Source organism: Amaranthus tricolor, chromosome 8, assembly GCF_026212465.1.
Source record: "Amaranthus tricolor cultivar Red isolate AtriRed21 chromosome 8, ASM2621246v1, whole genome shotgun sequence".
In the NCBI taxonomy this organism is placed as follows: Eukaryota; Viridiplantae; Streptophyta; class Magnoliopsida; order Caryophyllales; family Amaranthaceae; genus Amaranthus; species Amaranthus tricolor.
The window spans coordinates 20215090-20237083 of NC_080054.1; the positions used below are offsets into that span (position 1 = coordinate 20215090).

The 21994-nt window shown below is 27.0% G+C and overlaps 2 protein-coding genes across 2 annotated transcripts; both read right to left on the reverse strand.

Moving 5' to 3' along the window:
• Window positions 1–17100: 17100 nt before the first annotated feature.
• Window positions 17101–18663, reverse strand: LOC130820260 (dof zinc finger protein DOF5.7-like). Its single transcript, XM_057685570.1, has one exon. The coding sequence runs from the start codon at window positions 18452–18454 to the stop codon at window positions 17468–17470; it is 987 nt and encodes a 328-aa protein (XP_057541553.1). The 5' UTR covers window positions 18455–18663; the 3' UTR covers window positions 17101–17467.
• A 1389-nt stretch (window positions 18664–20052) lies between these two features.
• Window positions 20053–21525, reverse strand: LOC130821630 (uncharacterized). Its single transcript, XM_057687418.1, has one exon. The coding sequence runs from the start codon at window positions 21523–21525 to the stop codon at window positions 20053–20055; it is 1473 nt and encodes a 490-aa protein (XP_057543401.1).
• Between the last annotated feature and the right edge of the window lie 469 nt (window positions 21526–21994).

The window sequence follows — 21994 nt, forward strand, 5'->3', positions numbered from 1 at the left end:
TAAATACCGAATAAATAAAATTCGTTTAATTATTTTAAATGCAACACATTTTTAATTATATTAATTCTCTTAAATTGACTAGAATATACATATTATGGCATAATAAATAATAGGGTGTTACACACAGTCTAAAAAGGATAAATGGTGAACGTATGATAGATAAAGAGTAATCACATTTTTAATATAAATTAATTAGTCTATAAAGATGTAGGAGTTTAAATTAGAGTTTCCTCCCTTAACTTTAAAATTACAAATGTGTTACTCCAAGTTTCTAACCATTGACCAATAATAATTTTTGTTATATTTTTCACTATTAAGATATATATCATATTAGTAGGGGGTTCTAATGTCAAAAATACAAATAAAATCGCATTTTCAGCAAGGGGTCGGGCCTCCCCCGAGCCCAATGTAGCTTAATTAAAATATATGGTTGCAGAGCTTAATTAAATACTACTTCTATATATTATTACTAATTATGTTTCTATCATTCAGTGCGTCCTTCTCACTTTATAGTATTTTTATTTTGAGTAATGTCCTCATCACTTTCTTTACTTCTTATCCACAAATCTTAATTCTACTCACACAATTTAATAGTTTCCACTATTTTTCTTATCCACAAATCTCTTGGAAAAAAAAGAGTATGAGACATACATAAATAAGTTATAAATTCATATATACAAATAAAGCATAGAAGATAAATGTATATGCGCACAAATACATTAAAAATTAAGAAAACAAAAAATATGTATTCGCACAAATACGCTAAAATTCAACAGTCGTAACCATAGTTACCTTACATAAGTCCATCACGATACTAGATCATAATCTTAAATTATTGTGCAATATTATTATTAGGTACATTTTCAAAAAAGGAAAATCGCTCCATGTAAGTTACTAAATTATCATTTAAAAATTCATCACATGCTACTACAAAGATTACGCCCTGACATGTCATTGTAGAAAATAATTGTTTAAGTTAATTATCAATACCTATTTCAAAATTTTTGTAAATGTATCATTTAGGTTAAAATTATATTTCATTCTTTGATCGATATGCAAATATATATATATATATATATATATATATATATATATATATATATATATATATATATATATATATATATATATATATATATATATATATATATATATAATCTCTTGCAACTTTAAATAGAATAGTAGATATAGTTACTCTAAAAAACCTTTTGTAAAGTTTACAAGCTTTGTGCCAAAGCACTAGATTAAGTTGCGTTGGTTTAATTAGTACCAAATTATTAGTACCAAATTACTAGATTTTGATGGTCCCTCAAAACAAACAAAAATGAAGACTAGTAGTAACTAGTTGGCAATAATGAGATAGATACAAGGGTGGGAGCAAATATTTAAGGGAAAATAAAAATTAAAGTAAAAATTTAAAGTTAGTTAGGTACATGATTAAAGAAATTTGATTCTTAGAGAGGTGGAAGAATGAATTTAAAAGTAATGAAAAATAGAAAAAATAGCAATAAATTCTCTTACATTAGGGTATAAATAAAGAAATTTGGAGGAATTCTTTACCTCCAAATGAGTGAAATCAAACTCTTTCTATTCATCTTTTTTAATTTACACTTATTCTACCTTTATCACAATTATTTGAATAATTTCATTTGTATTTCTAATGACCTTTGTTACATTAGTTTGACTTTTTTTTACTATCTTAAATATTTACTCTTAATCTAATCGACCCCACAAGGACTCAAACTCAAATCCGCAAAGTCTGCAAATTTAGTCTATTTTCAGTGACTATTATCCCCATATTATTATTATTATTATTATTATTATTATTATTATTATTATTATTCAAACTCATATAAAATTCTCTCTAATTTTATACATTTTCTTTAGACTCATTTCATAATGTTTAAATATTTTTTAAAAAAAAACATTCTTTTTGTATAGGTAGAAGTATCTCATAACATGATTGTCAATTTATTTATGAAGAACAACCCACAAAAGTCTTAAAGAGAGTCTTGAATTTCAAAGATTGAATTCCATTTAAGACTCTTGTTAGCATCGTACACATAATTAATTAGTTAGTCTTATCTTAAGACTCATTCTAAAATTCTCTTCAAAACTAGGGATAAATAACGTACCAAACGTGTGATTGAGTTGATCGTAATTGTTAAAAAAAAAGTCTAATTTCGAATTTTATTTACTCTTAAAAATATTAAATATGTATTGTATTGACACTTTCAATCTAAGGATTTGCTCTTATGTAAAGACGTAATAAAATAAATAAGATATATTAACTCTATAAATTATTAATTTCAAATATTTTTGTGTTCTTTTATTTATATTTATTTATGTAATAGGCATTGCATTCAGACTTCTTTCTTTAAATTTGCAATTTAAAAAATATACCTTAATAAGTTATTGCAAATTTTTTAAAAATCAAAATATCTAAATTATCTTGCAAATAAGGTAAAAAAAAAATGAATACAAGAAATGATGAATTGCATGCAATATGATTATGGGTGTATGCAATTTTCTCGTTTAAGCCAAGAATGGCCGTTTCAAAGAACCGTTTAAAAAACTAGTAGTAAATACAAGATGACAATATGACAAAATTCTCCAACAAATATTTGTTATTGCCTCTTGTTTATTTATAATTATGATGATGACATCCTTCTTACCGCCCATTAGTTTTCACATTTATTATTATTTGCAAATTGTGCCTAAGGTTATGGTCTTAAGGAGTACTCGTCTTTTCTTTTATGAAGTAATTGTCTTTATTTAATTATATGATACTACCTCCGCTTTCAAATATTTTTCATATAAAGTTATCAAAATTTTTTATCATTTTAATTTTTTTTTTATATTTTACGATTAATGTGTTACAAAAAATATAATTAAGTGTGATTTTATTTGATTTATCAAATTGTTATTTTCAAAATTTTAGCTTTTTATTATTTTTAATTATAAATAATTAAAAATATAAATAATTAAAATAACATATAAAATTACGTCAAAAATAAAATTAAATAAGTGTGATGCAACACAAGAAATACTTCTATTTTATAAGAAACAAATGTCACAATATGAGGCAGTCTAAACGACAAACTATAATAATTATGAACTCATATATTTACGTTTTAGGATTCATTCCGAAAGACTACAAATATAAAAATTAATTAGAGTATTTTCCGAGAAAAAAATAGTTGGATCATAAAATATTAAAATCAATATGCATATTTTAAAGTTCACTTTGAATGTAATGAAAAGCATATTTTTAAGACTAGCTTTGTAAATTGCTTGAACTTTCAGCCCTTCTTATTTTATAAGATTGGAAAACTCTAATTTTGAACTCTGTATAGGAGGGAATAATTGATTATAATTGTCAATCTTACCTCCATTTTGATCTCTGATGTACTTTTAATTTGAATATTTTATTATAATAAGAGAAATTTAAATTAAGTTTTTGAAAGTAATATATGTATAAGGTAAAATATACTAAATCTTGTTAGATTTGTCTTAATGTAAAGTTTTTTGTAAATTTTTTATATTTTTTTATTTTATAATGTGTATCTAGAGAAATTCTGATTCAGAAATCGATTTGAAAAGTGTGCAAAATGTAAAAGAAAATTATAAACAAAAAAGAATGAGGGGAGTATAAGAAAGAAGAATTAGAAGTATAATCGTTACAATTAGGGGTGTTCAAAACTGGATCCAAAAATTCGGATGCCTGGTTTTCGGATAGTGAAAATTACTATCCGATTCCGGTTCCGGTCCGTAAAAAAAGGATATCCAATTTAATCTGGATCATATACGAGATATCCGGTTTTCAAATTTTTTTATTTTTTATTTTTTTCTTTTTTAAAATAATTTTACAATTTTTCCACATAAATATTTAAGCTCACTTCGTTTTCTTTCTTTAATCAATCTTATTTTTTAGACTTCGAATATGGTTGGATTTTCAAAAGTCTAAATTAATTAACAATAATTAATTATATAACTTAGTTATAATTGACAATTGTACATATTAGTAAATTTAACAACCTAAACAAAAAAATTATTAAAAATTATTTTTATATTTTATAAATAATAATAATAATAATAATAATAAAATATTAGAAAATCGGATATCCGATTTTGTCAATGTTCTGATCCGAATTCGGTTTAAAAACCGAGTACCCGATCCGAATCATCTGATTTAAAAAATCGAATTCCGAATATTTAAAATCGGATATTTATAAACACCCCTAATTACAATTACTTGGAATAATACCAATAATTAGATATATATTTTGACACCATTATAACAAGTTCTTTATGAAAACTACTTGGTGATATACTCCTATTATTTTATTAAATAATAAATTTGATAGAGGAAAAGTTGAGACCATAAATATAAAAACAATATTAAAAGAAAATTATTCAAAAAAATATGGGAACAATAGCTATTAAAAAATGTTTATTTTAATGAAGTGAGCAGGAAACATGTCGAGATTATAAAAAATATAAAAATGTTAAATTGAAGTTAGTGAAAGATATATGAGAACCATAAGCATTAAAATATTAAAACAAGGATGAAAAAGGTAAAATTCATGATATAAATAGAAAAATTGTTTAGGAGAACAACAAAATAAAACAACCCAAAATAGCAAATGAGAATAACTTTAAAAAACCATTAAATTAGTGCACTTATAAAATTTAAAATTTAAAATATTCTTAATTTACAATTTAAAATTGTTTATGTCACATAATAAATTATCCCTGGGAAGCGCTGGTTAACATAGGGTGTGCGAGGTAATCGACCGCACATGACTCCCCATTTCTCCCGTATATAAAAAAGTTAAAAAAAAATATATCTTAAATTTATTAATAAATAAATATATTTACTATAAATAAGACGCAGGACCACTAAATTTTTAATGACGGTTCTGCTGGTAAGAAGAACTATAAATCCCTTAAAATAAAATATTCGGTAAGTATATGAATAATAGAGAGTATGTCATGAGGTTCTTGCATGTTGTAAGTTAGGGATTGACGATTTGGACAATGACAGCATGATCACAAAAACATAAAGTAAGACATATAATATCTGGCCAATCTTAAGAGTATGCCTGATGTATTAATATTATGATCCTCCCTTGCTTCTATTACTAGCTAACTCATATAAAGTTGAATTATAACGCAGTTTCATTCAAGTTTCTACTTCATCATTCACGTTCATCATGCTTTCTTACCTTCTATTTACTCCTTCCCTTCCCTAACTCTTATTCAACCATACAACAAGCTTCATTACATGTGACACCTACTATCTACTACCTTCGATATATTTTATTGATTCGTGTTATTGTAACTTTAAATATTATTAAAGAGATGTACAGGTAATGTTATTTATAAATAAATAAAATTCAAAAAAAATAAATTTAAGAGTAAATGTCACATGATAATACTTAATTAACGGAAAAATAAGCTACAATTAACATGTTAAAGTCAAGTATTATATGATGAAATATTAGAAAAGTTTAAGAAAATACAAAGAATATAAGTGGACAAATGAAAAACATAGTAAATGAAATTATATCTATTAAAAAAAAAAAAAAAAGACAATGTAGTAGATGCAAAATAATCTTACTTTTGTTGTTTGCACATAAACAATTTAGTTTTAAAACACATACACTTTATTTTGAAAACAAATTAAATTCAACTTCTTAATTAAAAAAATTAATTTGGCTACTAGGGAATTGAAAGTATATTCTAGTCAAACTTATTTCCAATGGGTAAGTGGGGAAACAATGTTATTACCTATAGGATATCTCCGATACTAAAAGGAAGCCATGACAGGAAAAAGCTGTCTTCAATAAGTCACCACCAAGAAGGCTCTTTATTATGTTAATCAATTTCTATTATACTTTATTTATTAATAATACTATTTATTTTTAGGGTAATGATTAGTTCTTAGGGCTCTATATAAAAATTAACAAATTTTTTTAATGATTAATAATTTAAATATTTAAGAGAATCTAATTTAGAGATTAGAAAATAATTAATATTTTATAAAATATTTTTTAAATTTCCAAGAAATAATAAATGATAAAATAATAAAATATAATTAAATGCTTATGTTTCCAAAGCAAAAATAATATCAAATTAAATAAATTAAATACAATATTTCTTCTTATATACATTCCTAAGAACTGTATATATCATTTTTCTTATTTTTATCGTTAAAAATTTACAAATACTCTCTGTAGTAGCATTTTAATATAAGAATAAAATTTTAGCAAATCAAAGGAAAAAAACAATGATAAAAAGCAGGAAAAATTATCAGATAACATAACTTTTTACGTATTTTTCTATAATAATATCAACTTTTACATAACCATGAATAATACCAACTTAAGCGTTGTTTTCCTCGAATATACCCAATATGTTAAAAATCAAACCATAGGAGATTATATGACAAAAAAATTTGATAAATTAGTTAATAAACTAAATTTAGTATTATTTTAGAAAAAGAAACCCTCTAAGTTGGTATTATTTATGGTTAATCAAAAATTGATATTATTATGAGAAATTAATGAAAAGTTGTATTATTCACAATAATTTTTCCTATAAAATATATGGTAAAAAAGTATAATTTATAAAAAAGCAAAAAAAATATATAAATGATATTAAAATATATAAATTGGAGTAATAATTTAAAAATGTGTGGTTGATAGAAAACTGAAAAAGTAAAGAAATCTCATCCGACGAATTAATTAAAATGAAAAATACGAACAAACTCGTTGATCTGGTGGAAGTAGCTCATTGTTTTTTACCAAGTGGAGTAATAACAGACCCAAAAAGATAAGTAGTATATTCTTCACTTTTAGTAAAAAGGTTGGAAGAGCTACTAAAATAAGGTGTGTCACCTAGAAGTATATGTTAATAAATAACGATAATTTATAAAATTAATAAATTATATTTATGTGATAAGATTTAATAGGATGAGATTTTTATAATTTCAATTTACCTTTTTTAATTTTGTATATTTTATTATTATTTTTTATCTTTTTATAATGATTTATAAATAACGTTTATTGATTAAAATTTTAATCTCCTGTTTATCAAAAGTAATAAAAGTACCTGGTATTGTTGGATCTAGTTCACAAAGGGATATATGGGAATGAGGTGATTATTACATTACATCATCTATAAAAGAGAAGAAATCATGTAGAAGTAAAAGTTCAAAAGATTACTTCTATATGAGATGCTGTTAATACTTATGGAAGTTTTACCACTTTTGATAACTGATCCACTCAATAATATTTGCTATAATTTCTGTTTGTATTTTTTTCATGTTATATTTTTCTTTTTTTCTTTTATATCTGATTCACAATATTTACTAAATTACTATATAAATCATAAAATAACTTATAAATTATCTTATTTATCCTTACTTTATTCTTAATCTATCTATACCTCAATTACTTTTACACATTTAATTTGTCATTATTTATAAGGACAACAATGATATTTTCTATCAACCAATCATTTTCTTATTATACGTATGTCAAGCCAATGGTGCAAGTATTATGAAACGAAGGTAATACTTTAGAGTTTTGCCTTTGATATATAGAGCTTTAGCAAGGACTAGAAATATTCATTCGGGTCATTGAATTGATTTTGGGTTAGATGTTTCGAGTCTATTTGAAATCGAGTTTTGGTCTATATTATTTTTTACATAATTGTAAATTATTTTTAAACTCGGGTTAAATCGAGTTCGGTTACAAAGTCGAGTAAATATCAAGTCATTTGGTTTGGTTAAAACACCTCTAACTAGGACAAATCAAAGAATTGTACTTTTTTGTTGTCTACGTTACTTTTTGCACATATTTCAACGTAAGTTTTAAATCTTAATATCTCTAAATAAGAATAACAACAAATTCTAAAAGTTATATAATAAAATGCTATGTATTCAGACAAATATAATAAAGTCTCATATGAATGTATTTTATTTTTAATACATCTCTTAAAAAATTTCTCTCCTCTAAAATACAAAAATCTAAAGTGGACAAATAAAAGAAAATAAATAAATTAATTTCATATTAAAAAATACAATGAAACAAGATGGAGTATACAAGTTAACTCTCATGTACATTTTGAAAAAAAAAAAGGAAAAATGAGATGTCAAATATATGTGTGTGTGAAGTTTCAATGTGTTTAAGTGTGAACCGTGCAAACCTTGTTATTTTCTAGTAAAAACGTGTTACTATTTTGTGTGAAATTTTTATAGTTGAAAAGTAACACTTTTAAATGTAAAAGTAATACTTTTGAAAAGTGTATTTTTTGGCAAAAATATGTTACTTTTTAACTATAAAAATCAAGGAAAAAAATTATAACACGTTTTTGCAACAAAATAACAAGGTTGATCATAGTATTTCATTTTTAAAAAAAATTCTAGTATTTTATTTTCCTGATTTTGAAAAGAAAATTTAGGTTGATCATAGTTGGCATTTGTTAGTTAAGCTAAAAGTACGGTCCAAATTATTAGAAATAAATAGTTAAAGTAAAAGATTATTCAAAGGCAAAAGGAAATAGATAAGGGCAAAAGCAAGAAAAGGTTGAAAGCCAATATATACTACTATGGTGATGATTAATTGGTCATCATTCTATGATCATAATACTATTACATTAGTATTCCTGTTGTTTTTTAAACAAGTTTTTATTTGTTATTTTTAAATATTTTAATTATTATTCCTATAAATAATTTTTCTATTTATGTCACTAATTTTGGAAAAAAATAATCTTATTTATTTTTATTTTAATATTTCAATAATTCTTATGGTCCCCACATATTTTTCACTAACTTCATTTTAACATCGGATATTTCATGATATACCACTGAGTTTCTTCGAAATTCACCATATACCACACAAAATGTTTTAATTCACCATATACCATTGAGTTTTCGTCCGTTAGCACAAAATACCATTAATGACAACTGCCGTTGGTGTGCCGTTTGTGGTAAATTTTTAATTCACCATATACCATTAATTTTATTTTTTTTGCATCAAATACCATTTTTTGCGTCAAATCTGACGATAGCTGAAAACCTAGTTGCTGAATTTTCAGAACACGAGTCTGTGATGGGGTTGAACGTGATCCATTTTGGTTGATTTCTTTGTTGTTTTCCTTTCTTCTACTATCTTTTTGATAAGGCTTTTAGTATAATAGGGCATCTCTGTAGGATAAATGAGTGCTTTACGAACAATTGACTTGAATGAGCTTTGATCTTGGTTCATATCTTGATAAAACATGACATCTGCTGCCCATTTTTACAGAGAAGCACATGTTCCGTAATCCTTAATCTGCCCATGGTTGCGGCGTTTGTCAATATGCTTCATCTTAAATTCTTAATCAAGATAACTTAATCAATAATAAGATTGTAATCTTTAAAGCTGCTTGTCACGACTCTTTTAAGTTTGCGGCTAAAGAGGCATGCTGCATGTTCTCTGATGACTTGTGGGCTGAACTAGTTTTTCAAATTTGGTGAGGGATAGGCATGATCTGTAGACGAACTCATCCATGGTTGCACACCTTGAAACTTGCGTTTCATATGCTGGGCATAGAGACTAAATTTTTCTAATCATCTTTATTGCTTGTAAAGTACCAACTTATCTGGGGTTTCCCTGCTTGAAGTGATGCCTTCTTTTTAATTTGCTTGTAAACGTAGCCTATTTTAGCCACGCGATGTCACAAACATGTATACTTGCGTGTGCCTTGATGAGTTATGATGAGTTAGAAACATTCATATAGTAGCTTCGGATATCTGCCTTTTTCTATAGCATAGCTATTGTTACCAATGCAATTTTAGTGTGCCGTTTCTTGATACATACGGATATCAGCTATCGTCAAATTTGACGCAAAAAATGGTATTTGACGCAAAAAAAATAAAATTAATGGTATATGGTGAATTAATAATTTACCACTAACGACACACTAACGGCAGTTACCATTAATGGTATTCTGTGCTAACGGACGAAAACTCAATGGTATATGGTGAATTAAAACATTTTGTGTGGTATATGGTGAATTTCGAAGAAACTCAGTGGTATATCATGAAATATCCGTTTTAACATTTACATATTTCTTATGGTCCCACATATTTTCTTTTAACTTTTTAAAAATATTTTTTTATTAGTTGTGACCTTAATATTTTTTCTACTTAATTTTGCTTAATATTATATTAATATTTATGATATTTATTTTTCCTCCATCAAACTTATTATTCAATAAAATATTATTTCTACTTCTTAAATAATTGTATTTTTCTTACTTTGGGTAAAAATTTGTGGTGAGAACTTCATTAAGAATATCATCTATCCCCTTCTCTTTCTACAACTAACGTTAAGTGATTTAAGTCAGTAGAATACTCCTAATTCCTAAAGATGTTGCATACTTGCATTGCGGTTGCTATATTGTTTGGCTCATTCTCCAACACCCCTGCAAAGCTAGCTAACCTCGTGTTTCTTCTTTTTTCTCATGGGAGAGGTGGTGGTGGGCACGGCACATAGGGCGTTGTGGCTGCTGTGGGCCTTCGCGCAAGCAGTACAGGGTCATACGAGACACCAAAAACCATGGCCCACAACATGACCACCCTTTGTGTACTGCCGTGATTATCTTATTTATGTAAGATCATCTTAGGTAAATGTACGTAGATGTAGAAATTCATTTTTACAAAAATTGAAAGAGCAACACCAAGACATAAACTATTTTAAATAATATAGACACTCACACAAGTAATCGCATAATTTATAAATGCTAATTTTAATAGGAGTAAAAACATTTTCTTGATATTGTTGTACTGTTATATATTTCATTTATAAAAAATAGTCAAGTACAATCTTTTTTAATTCGTCAAAATATATTTTCATAATATTATCTTTCTATAATTTTTTAATTATATTTAAATTAAGATATAAATAATCAAATTGCCTGCATTAAATAGTGTAAAATTGAATGATATACTTTCTTTGTTGTAAAATACTTGCTACTTTATCTATTTGTATTCATTATTCAAGTTTATTTTATACTCTCTCTTTTCTTTCGTTCTTCTCATTCACTTTTTGCGTAGATCTCAATGCAAACATAAAAGTCAAATAATTTTAATTGTGAATTTTTAAAAATTTTAAAAAGTTGATATTTAGAAAATATATATTAATACGAATCTATCAAAATCCTATATGAATATGTTTTTTTTATATAGATCAATGAGAAATCATAGTCAAAGTTTGACATTAAAACTTGTAAATTTTATTTGAGAAAAACATATGAAAATGGATGGAGTACTTTATATTGCGAGTAAAGTGTAAAAAAAAATTGTCAAGCTAGATTTTGTTTGAATCTTCTAATTGCATATTTTCATAATAAAAACTTTTTTTGATTTTTAAATTAGATGTGCATCGTTTAATACTTCATCCTATTTAATCTATTAGTCTCATTTAATTTTTTCACATTTATCAAGGTAAAATTTTACCCTTAATATCTCTAATTATACTTAATTAAAAATTAAAAAAATTAAAATTAATAATTCTTTTATCGAGAAAAATCAAATAATATCCTACTTTACTACTCCCTCCGAACCAATTTAGTTGTCCCATTTCCTTATTTGGCAAAGTCTTTTTAGTTGTCCCATTTCTATTTTTGTCAAATTTTTTTTATCTAAATATCCTTAGTTCACACAAGTAGTTACGAATATACCCTCATATACCTTACTTACCCAACTACCCTTCACTATTTACCTTCACTACTTACCTTTTACTACTTACCCTTTTTAATGGACCCCACATCATTCTTAATAACCGTGCCCAAGCAAATGGGACATCTAAATTGGTTCGGAGGGAGTATCTTTTAACTTATAGATTAAGAATAAAATACATATTAAAAGTAATAAGTGAATTGTAATCCAAAAGTAAATGGAACTAATAGGAAGAATATAAGGAAGTATATAAATGATCAAAATAGCATAATGAAATAAAAAAGTCAAATATAACAAGTACTTCCTCCCTTCCATATGACTTGCACGGTTGCACCAAACAAACTTTTGCGTAATCCAATGCGTTTGTCGTATCATTTATATTTAGAATTATACATCACTAAAAACTATAGAAATTTGATACTATGAAAATATGAGACGAGACAAATAAAACAAGATCACATATGACTATGTTTTTTTTCTTGTATAATAGCCGAAATATGTAAATTACCATAAATAAATAGTAGAAAAGTTAATTTAGTGCAAGTAATATATAAGGGAGGATGTATAATTTTTGGAACAAGGATCAAATTCAAGCCACATATTCACAATAAAATCAAAGCAGTAAATCTTTGTTTTTCTCTAAGAGCTTTACCGATTAAAACCGTGATTTACAACAATTACAAATCACTAGTATGTGGCACTATGTCATAAGTCTATTATTTTTTATAATATTTTTATTTTAATTATTTTATTAGTTTTAATTTTATTTTTTTGTAATTATTTACAAAGATTTTCAATTTTTCTAGTCTATAGTATGCTTAAGATATAGAGGTAGAATAGAGATGTTGAGAGTGCTTAAATGAACTGTTGTAGAAGCCAACCTTTTTGAGACCACCAACAAACAAATAGGAGTACAAAACAACAATAAAAAAGCAAAATGGGAAACCCAAGGCATTGGCTAAGCCATCACTCAGCATTCATGAGCAGGGCTATAAGATTGAGGTGCATGTATAGGAGTAACAGTCTGGTAGACTTGGTAGTAAATGCAAGTTTTAGGTAAGCCCTATTATTCTGATCACACTATGGATATACTTTCTTTCTTACTTTTTCATGCGGTCTAATACACTAATTTAAATCTTAATATTTATAATTATGTATAATATAAAATTATAAAAATGTGATATTAATTATTTTTACATCGAGACGAATCTAACAAGATTTCACTTAATTATATTTTTAACTTATAAATTACAAATTAATTACAAATTAAAAAAATAAGTGGATAATACTTATTTTTCCGATATAAGTAGCTTTGATAGATTAACTAGTTAATGGAGGAGGTGTGAATGTGATAGTACTGTTGCCTGCTTGTCTGACTGGTTTCTGTCATCAGAATCTTACTACTACTGCACTGCCTGCTTACTGCTCTTCTATACTTATATGTTTCTATTCAGCTTCTGAGATCACTTACCCAATTGTTATTTGTCGTTACCTTTTTCATTTTATCGCCACCCCTCAAATGAAATTACGAATTTACCCCTAAAATTTAAAAAATTACAACTTTGCCATTGGACTTAAAATTTCTAATTTTTATACTACTAATAATAATAATAATAATAACAAAAATAATAATAATTATAATAACAATAATAATAATAACAATAATAACATAAATAAAAAAAAAATACTAGTCGCACAAAACGTGCAACTGGTATATTTTTTTTTTTTGAATTTCGACTTATAAAATTTCTTTTGTTTAATTAATTTATTTTTTAAGTTACTTTTATTTAAATAATAATAATAATAATAATAATAATAATAACATTTAAAAATATAAATTAAATATAATAATTAAAAAAAAAATAATAATTTAATAATAATAATAATAACAACCACAATAATAATAATAATAATAATAATAATAATAATAATAATAATAATAATAATGATAATAATAATAATAACAATAATAATAATTATTATTATTATTATTATTATTATTATTATAATAACAATAATAATAATAATAACAATAATAATATAAATAAAAATAAAAATAAAAAAAAAATACCAGTCGCACAAAACGTGCGACTGTACCTAGGTCGAGTCGCACTTTTTGTGCGACTCGACCTAAGTACAGTCGCACGTTTTGTGCGACTGGTATTTATTTATTTTATTTTATTTTTTTTTTGAATTTCGACTTATAAAATTTCTTTTGTTTAATTAATTTATTTTTTAAGTTACTTTTATTTAAATAATAATAATAATAATAATAACAAAAATAATAATTATAATAACAATAATAATAATAATAATAACAATAATAATATAAATAAAAATAATTAAAAAATAATTAAAAAAAAAATTACCAGTCGCACAAAAAGTGCGACTGTACCTAGGTCGAGTCGCACTTTTTGTGCGACTGGTACTAAATTTTTTTTTTTGAAATTATTTTGATTAATTAATTTATTTTTTAAGTTATTGTTATTTAAATAAATATTGTAATAAATTATTTTATTTTAATTGTGTTATTATAACTACAATGGCAAATTTGTAAATTTTTAAAGTTTAGGGGCAAATTCGTAATTTCATTAGAAGGGGTGGCGACAAATAGTAATGCCCATCATTTATTGTTCCTGATGCAAAAATTCTTAAATAATCATCGTGATTTGTAAATTAAAATAAAAAAAATAAAAAATAATATTAAAATAATTGAAATTAAAAAAATAAATTAAAATAATAAAATCATTATCCTATTACATTTTAATTTATTGACATTATAAATAATCGTTATATTTACTAAAATCTTTATGACAAAATCTCCCATAAACAAGATATTGAGGGAAATTATATTCCAATAATCAAGATCAAAGAAAAATTAAATATTCATTTGCTAGGTCAACCACAACTTTCATCTTCCGAGATTATTAGGAGTTGAAATAACATATTTTTAAATTAAATTATGCATTAATACTTGTTCCATTTTAATTTATTTACGATGTTTGTTTTTTCATTTAGTCTAATGAACTAATTTAATTTTTAATATCTCTTATTATATATAATAAAATTTTTTTAAAATTTGATATTAATAATCTTTGCAATGAGACAAATCAAATAAAATTTCACTTGACTATATTTTAATTTATAGATTAAAAATTAATCACAAATTAAAAGTGATAAATGATTAGTGTTATTTATCTAATGTTGGAGAAAGTATTAGATAAATTTTAAAGAATAACGAAATGTTGAATTCTTATCTACAAACGGCTAAAAATAAATTTTTTAGAAGTAATTTACTTTTAATCATTAGGAGTATTAGACTATTAGGAATTGATAATGATAAAGTTTACTCTCTTGTTTTCTTTATATGTCAAATTACTTGTACAAAATAATTTGGGAAAAGTTTTTTTTTTAAAAAAAATTTTGATTTTTTAATTGTAAGAAAAGAGAAAATGATAGAATAAATATGAACAATACTCTATCCCCCTTTGTCTAACATTTTTATTTTAGTATACCCTTTTAAGCCTTGTAACATTTATTTTTATTTTAGGAATGTACTTATTATTTTCTTAAATTCTTATTCATATATTTTCTCTCGCTCTAAATCTTATCTGTAGAATTTTATGATCTATTTTCCTCCGTTCCAAAATACTTGAGCTAAATTTAATTTTGTGCAATTCAATGTGTTTGTCGGATCGTTTATATCTAGAGTTATACTACGAAAAATTATAAAAATTTGATATTATGAAAATATAAGAAGTGGCGAATAAAACAAGATCTTATAGGACATGTTTTTGTTTTCTCGTATAATAGCTGAAATATGTAAATTATCATAAAATGATGAATAGTGTAAAAGTTAGTTTGGTTTAAATAAGCTGGAATGGAGGAAGTAAATTTCTTAACCGCCATGTCATTATTCCATATTGCTAATCCATAAGGACTAAAAGAGTAAATTACCATGGAGTGGTACTTACAAACTAAAATGATTTCCATAATTATTTCGATAAAGAAAAATAATACCAAATGAAAAATCCACCCAACTAATTAAAGTTCAAGACAATATATGTAACTTTTCTTTCTATTTAATAAAAACTTATAATTACCCAATTAACAAATATCACCTCACCTACAACAATATCCCATTATAATATTCAATTATTTTTTTCTTTCAAGCTTGAGGTTGAAGCTAGATTTTATTGGGCTAATCAAGAAGATAAATTTAAAAATCCAAGGAAATTCTATAAATCAGTGATCCCATGACAACGAGCTTTGGGAAAAGTATCATGAGTAGTATTACTGTACTAGTAAGTACTACATAAACCATGCATACAACAATTTTTAACACTACTATTCCATATTACTATTTTTCTAAATAATTATTGATAAATGAGGAATTATACATATATTTTTTTCATTTTATTATACTTGCTATATTTACTTTAATACACAGTCTAATGTATTATTTTGATCATTTATATCTTGAGTTATGCATAATTAAAAATCTTAAAGATTCAACATCATAAAAATACACAATTAGACGATTCAAACAAAATCTCACTTAACTATATTTATTCTTATACATTAATTGCAATACATGAAATAAGCTTGAATAATAAACACTACCTTAAATATTTGTGTAACAATTATTTTGAAACGAATGAAATATTTACTTTATAATCATCTCAGTTTTTTTGGGTTTTCGATTATCTTTTATATAATTTTTAAAGTATGTATTCAAAAGTCAATATCCATGAAAAATTATACGAGTATATATGAAAATGAATTTGAAAGAATTACATATAAATACTTCCTGTGCCCTTACTTATATGCATCGTTAGAGTTCTCATTTCTCAAGCAACCCAATATAATTTTTTGATTATTATTATTATTTCTAATTACACATATTTAAAAATTATAAAAATTTAATATTTTAAAATTAATTTTGAGACAAAATTAATAAGATTTTATTTGGTCTATATAATTTCTTATAAATTAATAAAAAAATTATTAACTTTAAAACATAGTTAACTTATAGATAATATAAAAAATACAAGTGTTGCATTTAACAAGGATCATATAAAATATTATAACTCTACAAATTTTAATCTCCTTAATTAAAAAATATATTATTTCATATGAAACTATCATAAAAAAGAAACACTTAAATAAAAACTGCTGAAAAATTAAAACTGAATTGTATAAAAGTTTTAGAATTATATTTTAAAATAATAAATTTATTAAGACCAACTAAAAAAAATATTAAGTTATACTTCTACAAAGTAATTAGACAAAGTAAAAATGGCATCTTTTAACTCAAATATGTGATATCTTTTTAACTCAAATATGTGATATCTTTTTGATTCATAGAGACCGGAAGAAATACAATCCAATATGATTATGTAGTAAAAATTAACAAATATATACTTTTTTATTCAGATTAAATTAAAAGAAATATACTTATGAATTTAAAATATAATTATACCACCATGATAAATTAACCAAAGTTTTACATAAAAGGTCAACTTTTTACTTACAACTGAAACCATATCAAAATGGATGAGGCAAGCTAAATATGCTTATAAATTTAACTACTCTTAATTAAAATCTAACCTTCACCTTTTTTTTTTTTTCCTAATTTGTCATATAAAATTAATTATGTAAAATGAAAACCAGCTGATAATACCCTTTACCTCTCTCTTGTTTCTCTCTCTACAACAATCTTCAAATCTTCATCTCTTACTGCAAACCATTAAACTGATGTTGGTGATGATGTTGATGTAATTCAGTTGCCCAAACTCCATTAAAATCTTCATGGTTATTATTGCTTTTTTCAGAAGAACCATAATTAACTGGAATTTGTTCAAATAACCATTCTGTAGGGTTATTATTTGGAGTATTATGATCACCAGAAACTTGATTATCAATTTTTCTTGCATTTTCCAAATTCTTAAACAAATCCATTCCTTCTCCTTCAATGGGTTTTTCCTGATGATTATTATGATCATCTTCCATTGTTGTGGGCCCATACAACAAACCCAATCTTTGCTGTTGTAATTTCCAATGCATCTCTTGATTAATTGAGCTTAATGACTCAATTGAAGAGATTGATATATTATGATCACCAACACCACTTCCACAACCATTAGATGAGGTTGGAATTGGTGGGTAATTACCAAGACCCAACAAGTCCAACCCAAAACACTCACCTGACCCGGAACCCAACCCTACAGAATGGGTTTGGGTTCCGGAACTGGTGATAAACTGGGTGTAAACCCCTGCCGTAGCTGGGTGGAGTCGAGGTAAGGCGAGTCCACCCAGTTGAAACTCCATGGCAGGGGTTACGGTCGGTTGGGCCAGGAACTTGAAATGGGAAACAGTTCCTGGCCCACTGGAGATATCGAGTCGGGTTATGGACGAAGAAGAAGATGAAGTGGGTTTATGTTTCTTGGTTTTACGGCAACCACCGCCGATTGGAACGTTCCTTAGGGCCCCACCTTTAGTCCAGTACCTTCTACAAGTCTTGCAGAAGTGTCTAGGTTGGGTTAAACTATAATTATTGTAATAGCAAAATTTGGTGTTGGAGGAATCACAACGAGGGCACTTAAGAGGAGGTGGTTGGGGTAGGGGTTGTTCTGGGGTTTTTTGGGAGGTGGATTTTCGGTGACTTGTATGATGGTTTTCCGGTTGGTGAGCCACCGGAGGGATATTTTCCGATGACATCATTGTTGGGTGTGAAAGAGAAAGGAGAAAGAAAGAGTGAGATTATCAATAGAGGTTTGTTGAGAAAAAAAGGTTATGAGTTATGGGGTAAGGTTGGGTGATCTTGTGAGTTTCATAAGGAGTGGGAGGTGGAAGGAGAGGTATGAGATGTGGTTTTCTGGATTAGAGTGTAAAGTGAGGAGAGAGAAAGAGAAAGTAGAGGTCGCTAGAAAGAGAATTTGGGATATATATATATATATATATATATATATATATATATATATATATATATATATATATATTTAGGAGTGTATGAACCTCATGTAAGAAAACATTGTACTTCATCCTAAGTAGAATGAATAATAATTAAAGATTATAAAAATTATCTAGAATAATAATACTCCCTCCGATCCTTTAATTTAGTCCCATTTCCTTATTTGGCAAAACCTTGAATTAGTCCCATTTCTATTTTTGGCCATCCTTTTTTACTTAAATACCCTTAGTTCACACACGTAATTACGATTTTACCCCCGTTAACCCTACTAACCTAAAATAATTAACACTCTAAACTCACATTAATCACTCCCTCCCTTTTATAACCTCACCTACTGTGAATCCCTTCCCATCCCTCCCTCTCTCTCCCTCTCTCTCATCTTCATCTGTTCGTGTTCTTCACTGATCTGCATCTTCATCTGAATCCCTTGGTTTACGGTTTATTATCTTCATCTTCATTTTTTATCCACCATCTTCGTCTTCTTTGAAACCCTAATGCTTTTAGGGGTTTTGTAAATCTGGGTTTTTTCCCATCTTATCTGGATTTTTTCGAACATGGCCTCTCCAACTTCTTGTCTTTCTTGTTTGTCTTCGTCCCAAGAAAGTGATCCTACGATTGGATCTCCTAACCCGTGGTTTGATTTCTACAATCGTATACCTACGACTTCTGATGAAACGGATCCTAACTGGGGAAGAAGTATAACTTATGAAGATGAAGAAATACAAGGAATGTTTGATTTACAACTGGATCTTCAAGATCTATACATTGAGAACTTGTTCCCTTCCTCAGATGAAGATTCGTTGGATGATGTTGATTTGGTTTCTGATTTTGATGTTCGAGGCCCATTTTCTCGTATGGATATATCTTTCCTCTATGACTAATGATGATTTTTTTTTGTGCTGGTGATGGTATGCATGTCTTTTGTGTTCTGTTTTTGTTGCCCTATGATTTTTTTTTTGAGGGTAAACAATTGGTTATAGCTACAAAATCTCTAAATCCATTCATTTTGCCAACAATCTAGGGTGTTAAGTTCATAAGCCACCAAACATCTCGTTTAGGAGGCTATGTTCTTGCCAGATGTAGGAGGCAATTGGTATGGGATTTGGGTTATCTGTGATGAGTTCAAATTGTATCTCTGAGATGAATTTGTTTTCAATTTGTTTTTGAAGCCATCAATAAAATGTTACATGATTTTTCCTTCTAAATGTTTACGGCTAAACATCTCCCCTATTTCAATATTACATCATGTTTAGACCTAAACATTTGCCTTACACTGTAACCCAAAAGTGAGTACAAAAGGAAACCCAAAAGTATACTCATGTGTGTCATATTTACATGGTTCTGTTGTTCATGCTGGTGTTGCTTCTGTTGTTGCTTCTGTTCTTGCTGGAATATATGTTGTTGATTCTGTTGTTGCTTCTGGTATTGCTTCTGGTATTGCTTCTGGTATTGCTTCAATTGTTGCTTCAATTGTTGCTTCTGTTGTTGCTTCTGGTATTGCTTCTGTTGTTGCTTGTGATGTTGCTTCTGTGATCCCCAAGTAAAATAAAATGCCCTCCAATGTAGTTTTATCCACCTTTGTTTCCAGATACCTTAGTGCCTGGTAAATTGTTTCCTGCTGTACCCCCAAACAATGTGGGAGTCTCCCTTCCCTTTCTAGTTTTGCTTTGCTCATGTGTGGAATTGCATAATCCATACCACCTAGTTTCTTAATAACTTCAATTTTACATGCTTGCAATGTGATCCATACATTCTTCAGTGCATTTGGTGTTAGATTGTCAAATGATGTGGTTACTGCCTTAACTAATTGTGAGTAGTTGTATGCTGATTTTTGATGCTGTAAAGATTGTATTGACCTAAAGAACCCTAAGTCTAGCACATTCATATCCGGTGAGTTAGGAGGTTGTTGCACTAAGTGGAAGTTAAATCCATCTAGTGTAGCCACCTCTCTAAACACCTCATCATCATCTATAATGTGTGGTTTAGCATTGTCCTGTTGAATGAAAATTGTTTTGCTTAAATCTGATGGCCATTTAAGTCTAATTGCTGGTAGTATCTTGTGCACAATCATGTCTCTTGTGTGTTCTTTAGTGATTGATTGTATTGGTTTGGTCTCTGGCTCTCCTCTCTTTCTGTTTTTTGAACTTCTTTGTGCTGCCACTTCATGTGTGAATGGAAAAATGCCTATCTTTCCATCAAAAATCATCTCACCTTCAATAGAAAAGATCGGTCTTGCAACGGCACACATAAACATGATCTTGGGGATAAATCTTTTTGATTGGATTTCTCTATGAGGCTCTATTTCATCTTGAGTTAGATAAAATGTTTGTTGTGTCCTTGTAATGTATAACAACTTTTCATCAATGTGGACTACATTTTTCATTTCATTAAATGTGAAATTCTTTGTTTGCTCATCTAAAATGCAACTACTAAGACAAAAAATTAACCTGTCGAGTTTATTTTTGTCTGTAAGTAACGGTTTGATTGCGTTGGTGTGCTTGCGAAAGTACCTCTTTTTTTTCCATCTGCATACTGTGGTGTAGCTTACTTCCATAGCCTTTGAAAGTGATCTTAAGGTTGTCTTCTTCGCTTTTTCAATTGATTTGAATTTGTTTTCATCAAAGGCGATTCGAGCTTTACCGTTGGTCAATGACTTCATATTGTTGACATTAATTGGTAAATTGTGTTTTTTTTGATCACGAATCTGTCTCCATATCCTTCCGATTGTCCTCCTATGCAAATCGTACTTCTTCGCAATTTCGTTGATGAACCCGTGTTGTAGCTTCCCATTACTGTTTGCTGACGTTAAAAGGTCATGCATTATTTGAGTCTTAGTGAAATTATCTACATCTTTTTTTTTTCCCATTGTATATACTGTGAAGTTGGTGGAAAATAAATGAAGTGTTTGTCTTCTTCAGTTAATGCTGTCTTATATACTTACATTCTTTCTGTTTATGGGCGCAATTTTTTTCATTTTTGGCGCCATTGACATTTTCATTCTTTGGTTTCCCTGTATTGTGTTAGTAATTGTCAACTCATTTGATGGCTAAAGATCAGATTTTTTGTTCCAGTATCTTTGCAATCCCTTTATCAGATTTTTTTTGTTCCAGTACCTAAAGATCAGCTGTATTTTTCTTATTGATGGCTTACTTTCAAAATGAAACATTTTGATTTTTTGTAGTTATTTTATTAATTTTGAACACTAAATGCATACCGTGTTTGTTTTTTTATAAATCTGAAGTCAACGAAAGATTTAATATCCGCATGCGCATGTGGCGAGAGGGTTGCTC

What these genes read in the sequence shown, in the direction of transcription:
- LOC130820260 (XM_057685570.1), bottom strand. Translation starts at nt 18,454, where the DNA reads ATGATGTCATCGGAAAATATCCCTCCGGTGGCTCACCAACCGGAAAAC.
- LOC130821630 (XM_057687418.1), bottom strand. Translation starts at nt 21,525, where the DNA reads ATGCATGACCTTTTAACGTCAGCAAACAGTAATGGGAAGCTACAACAC.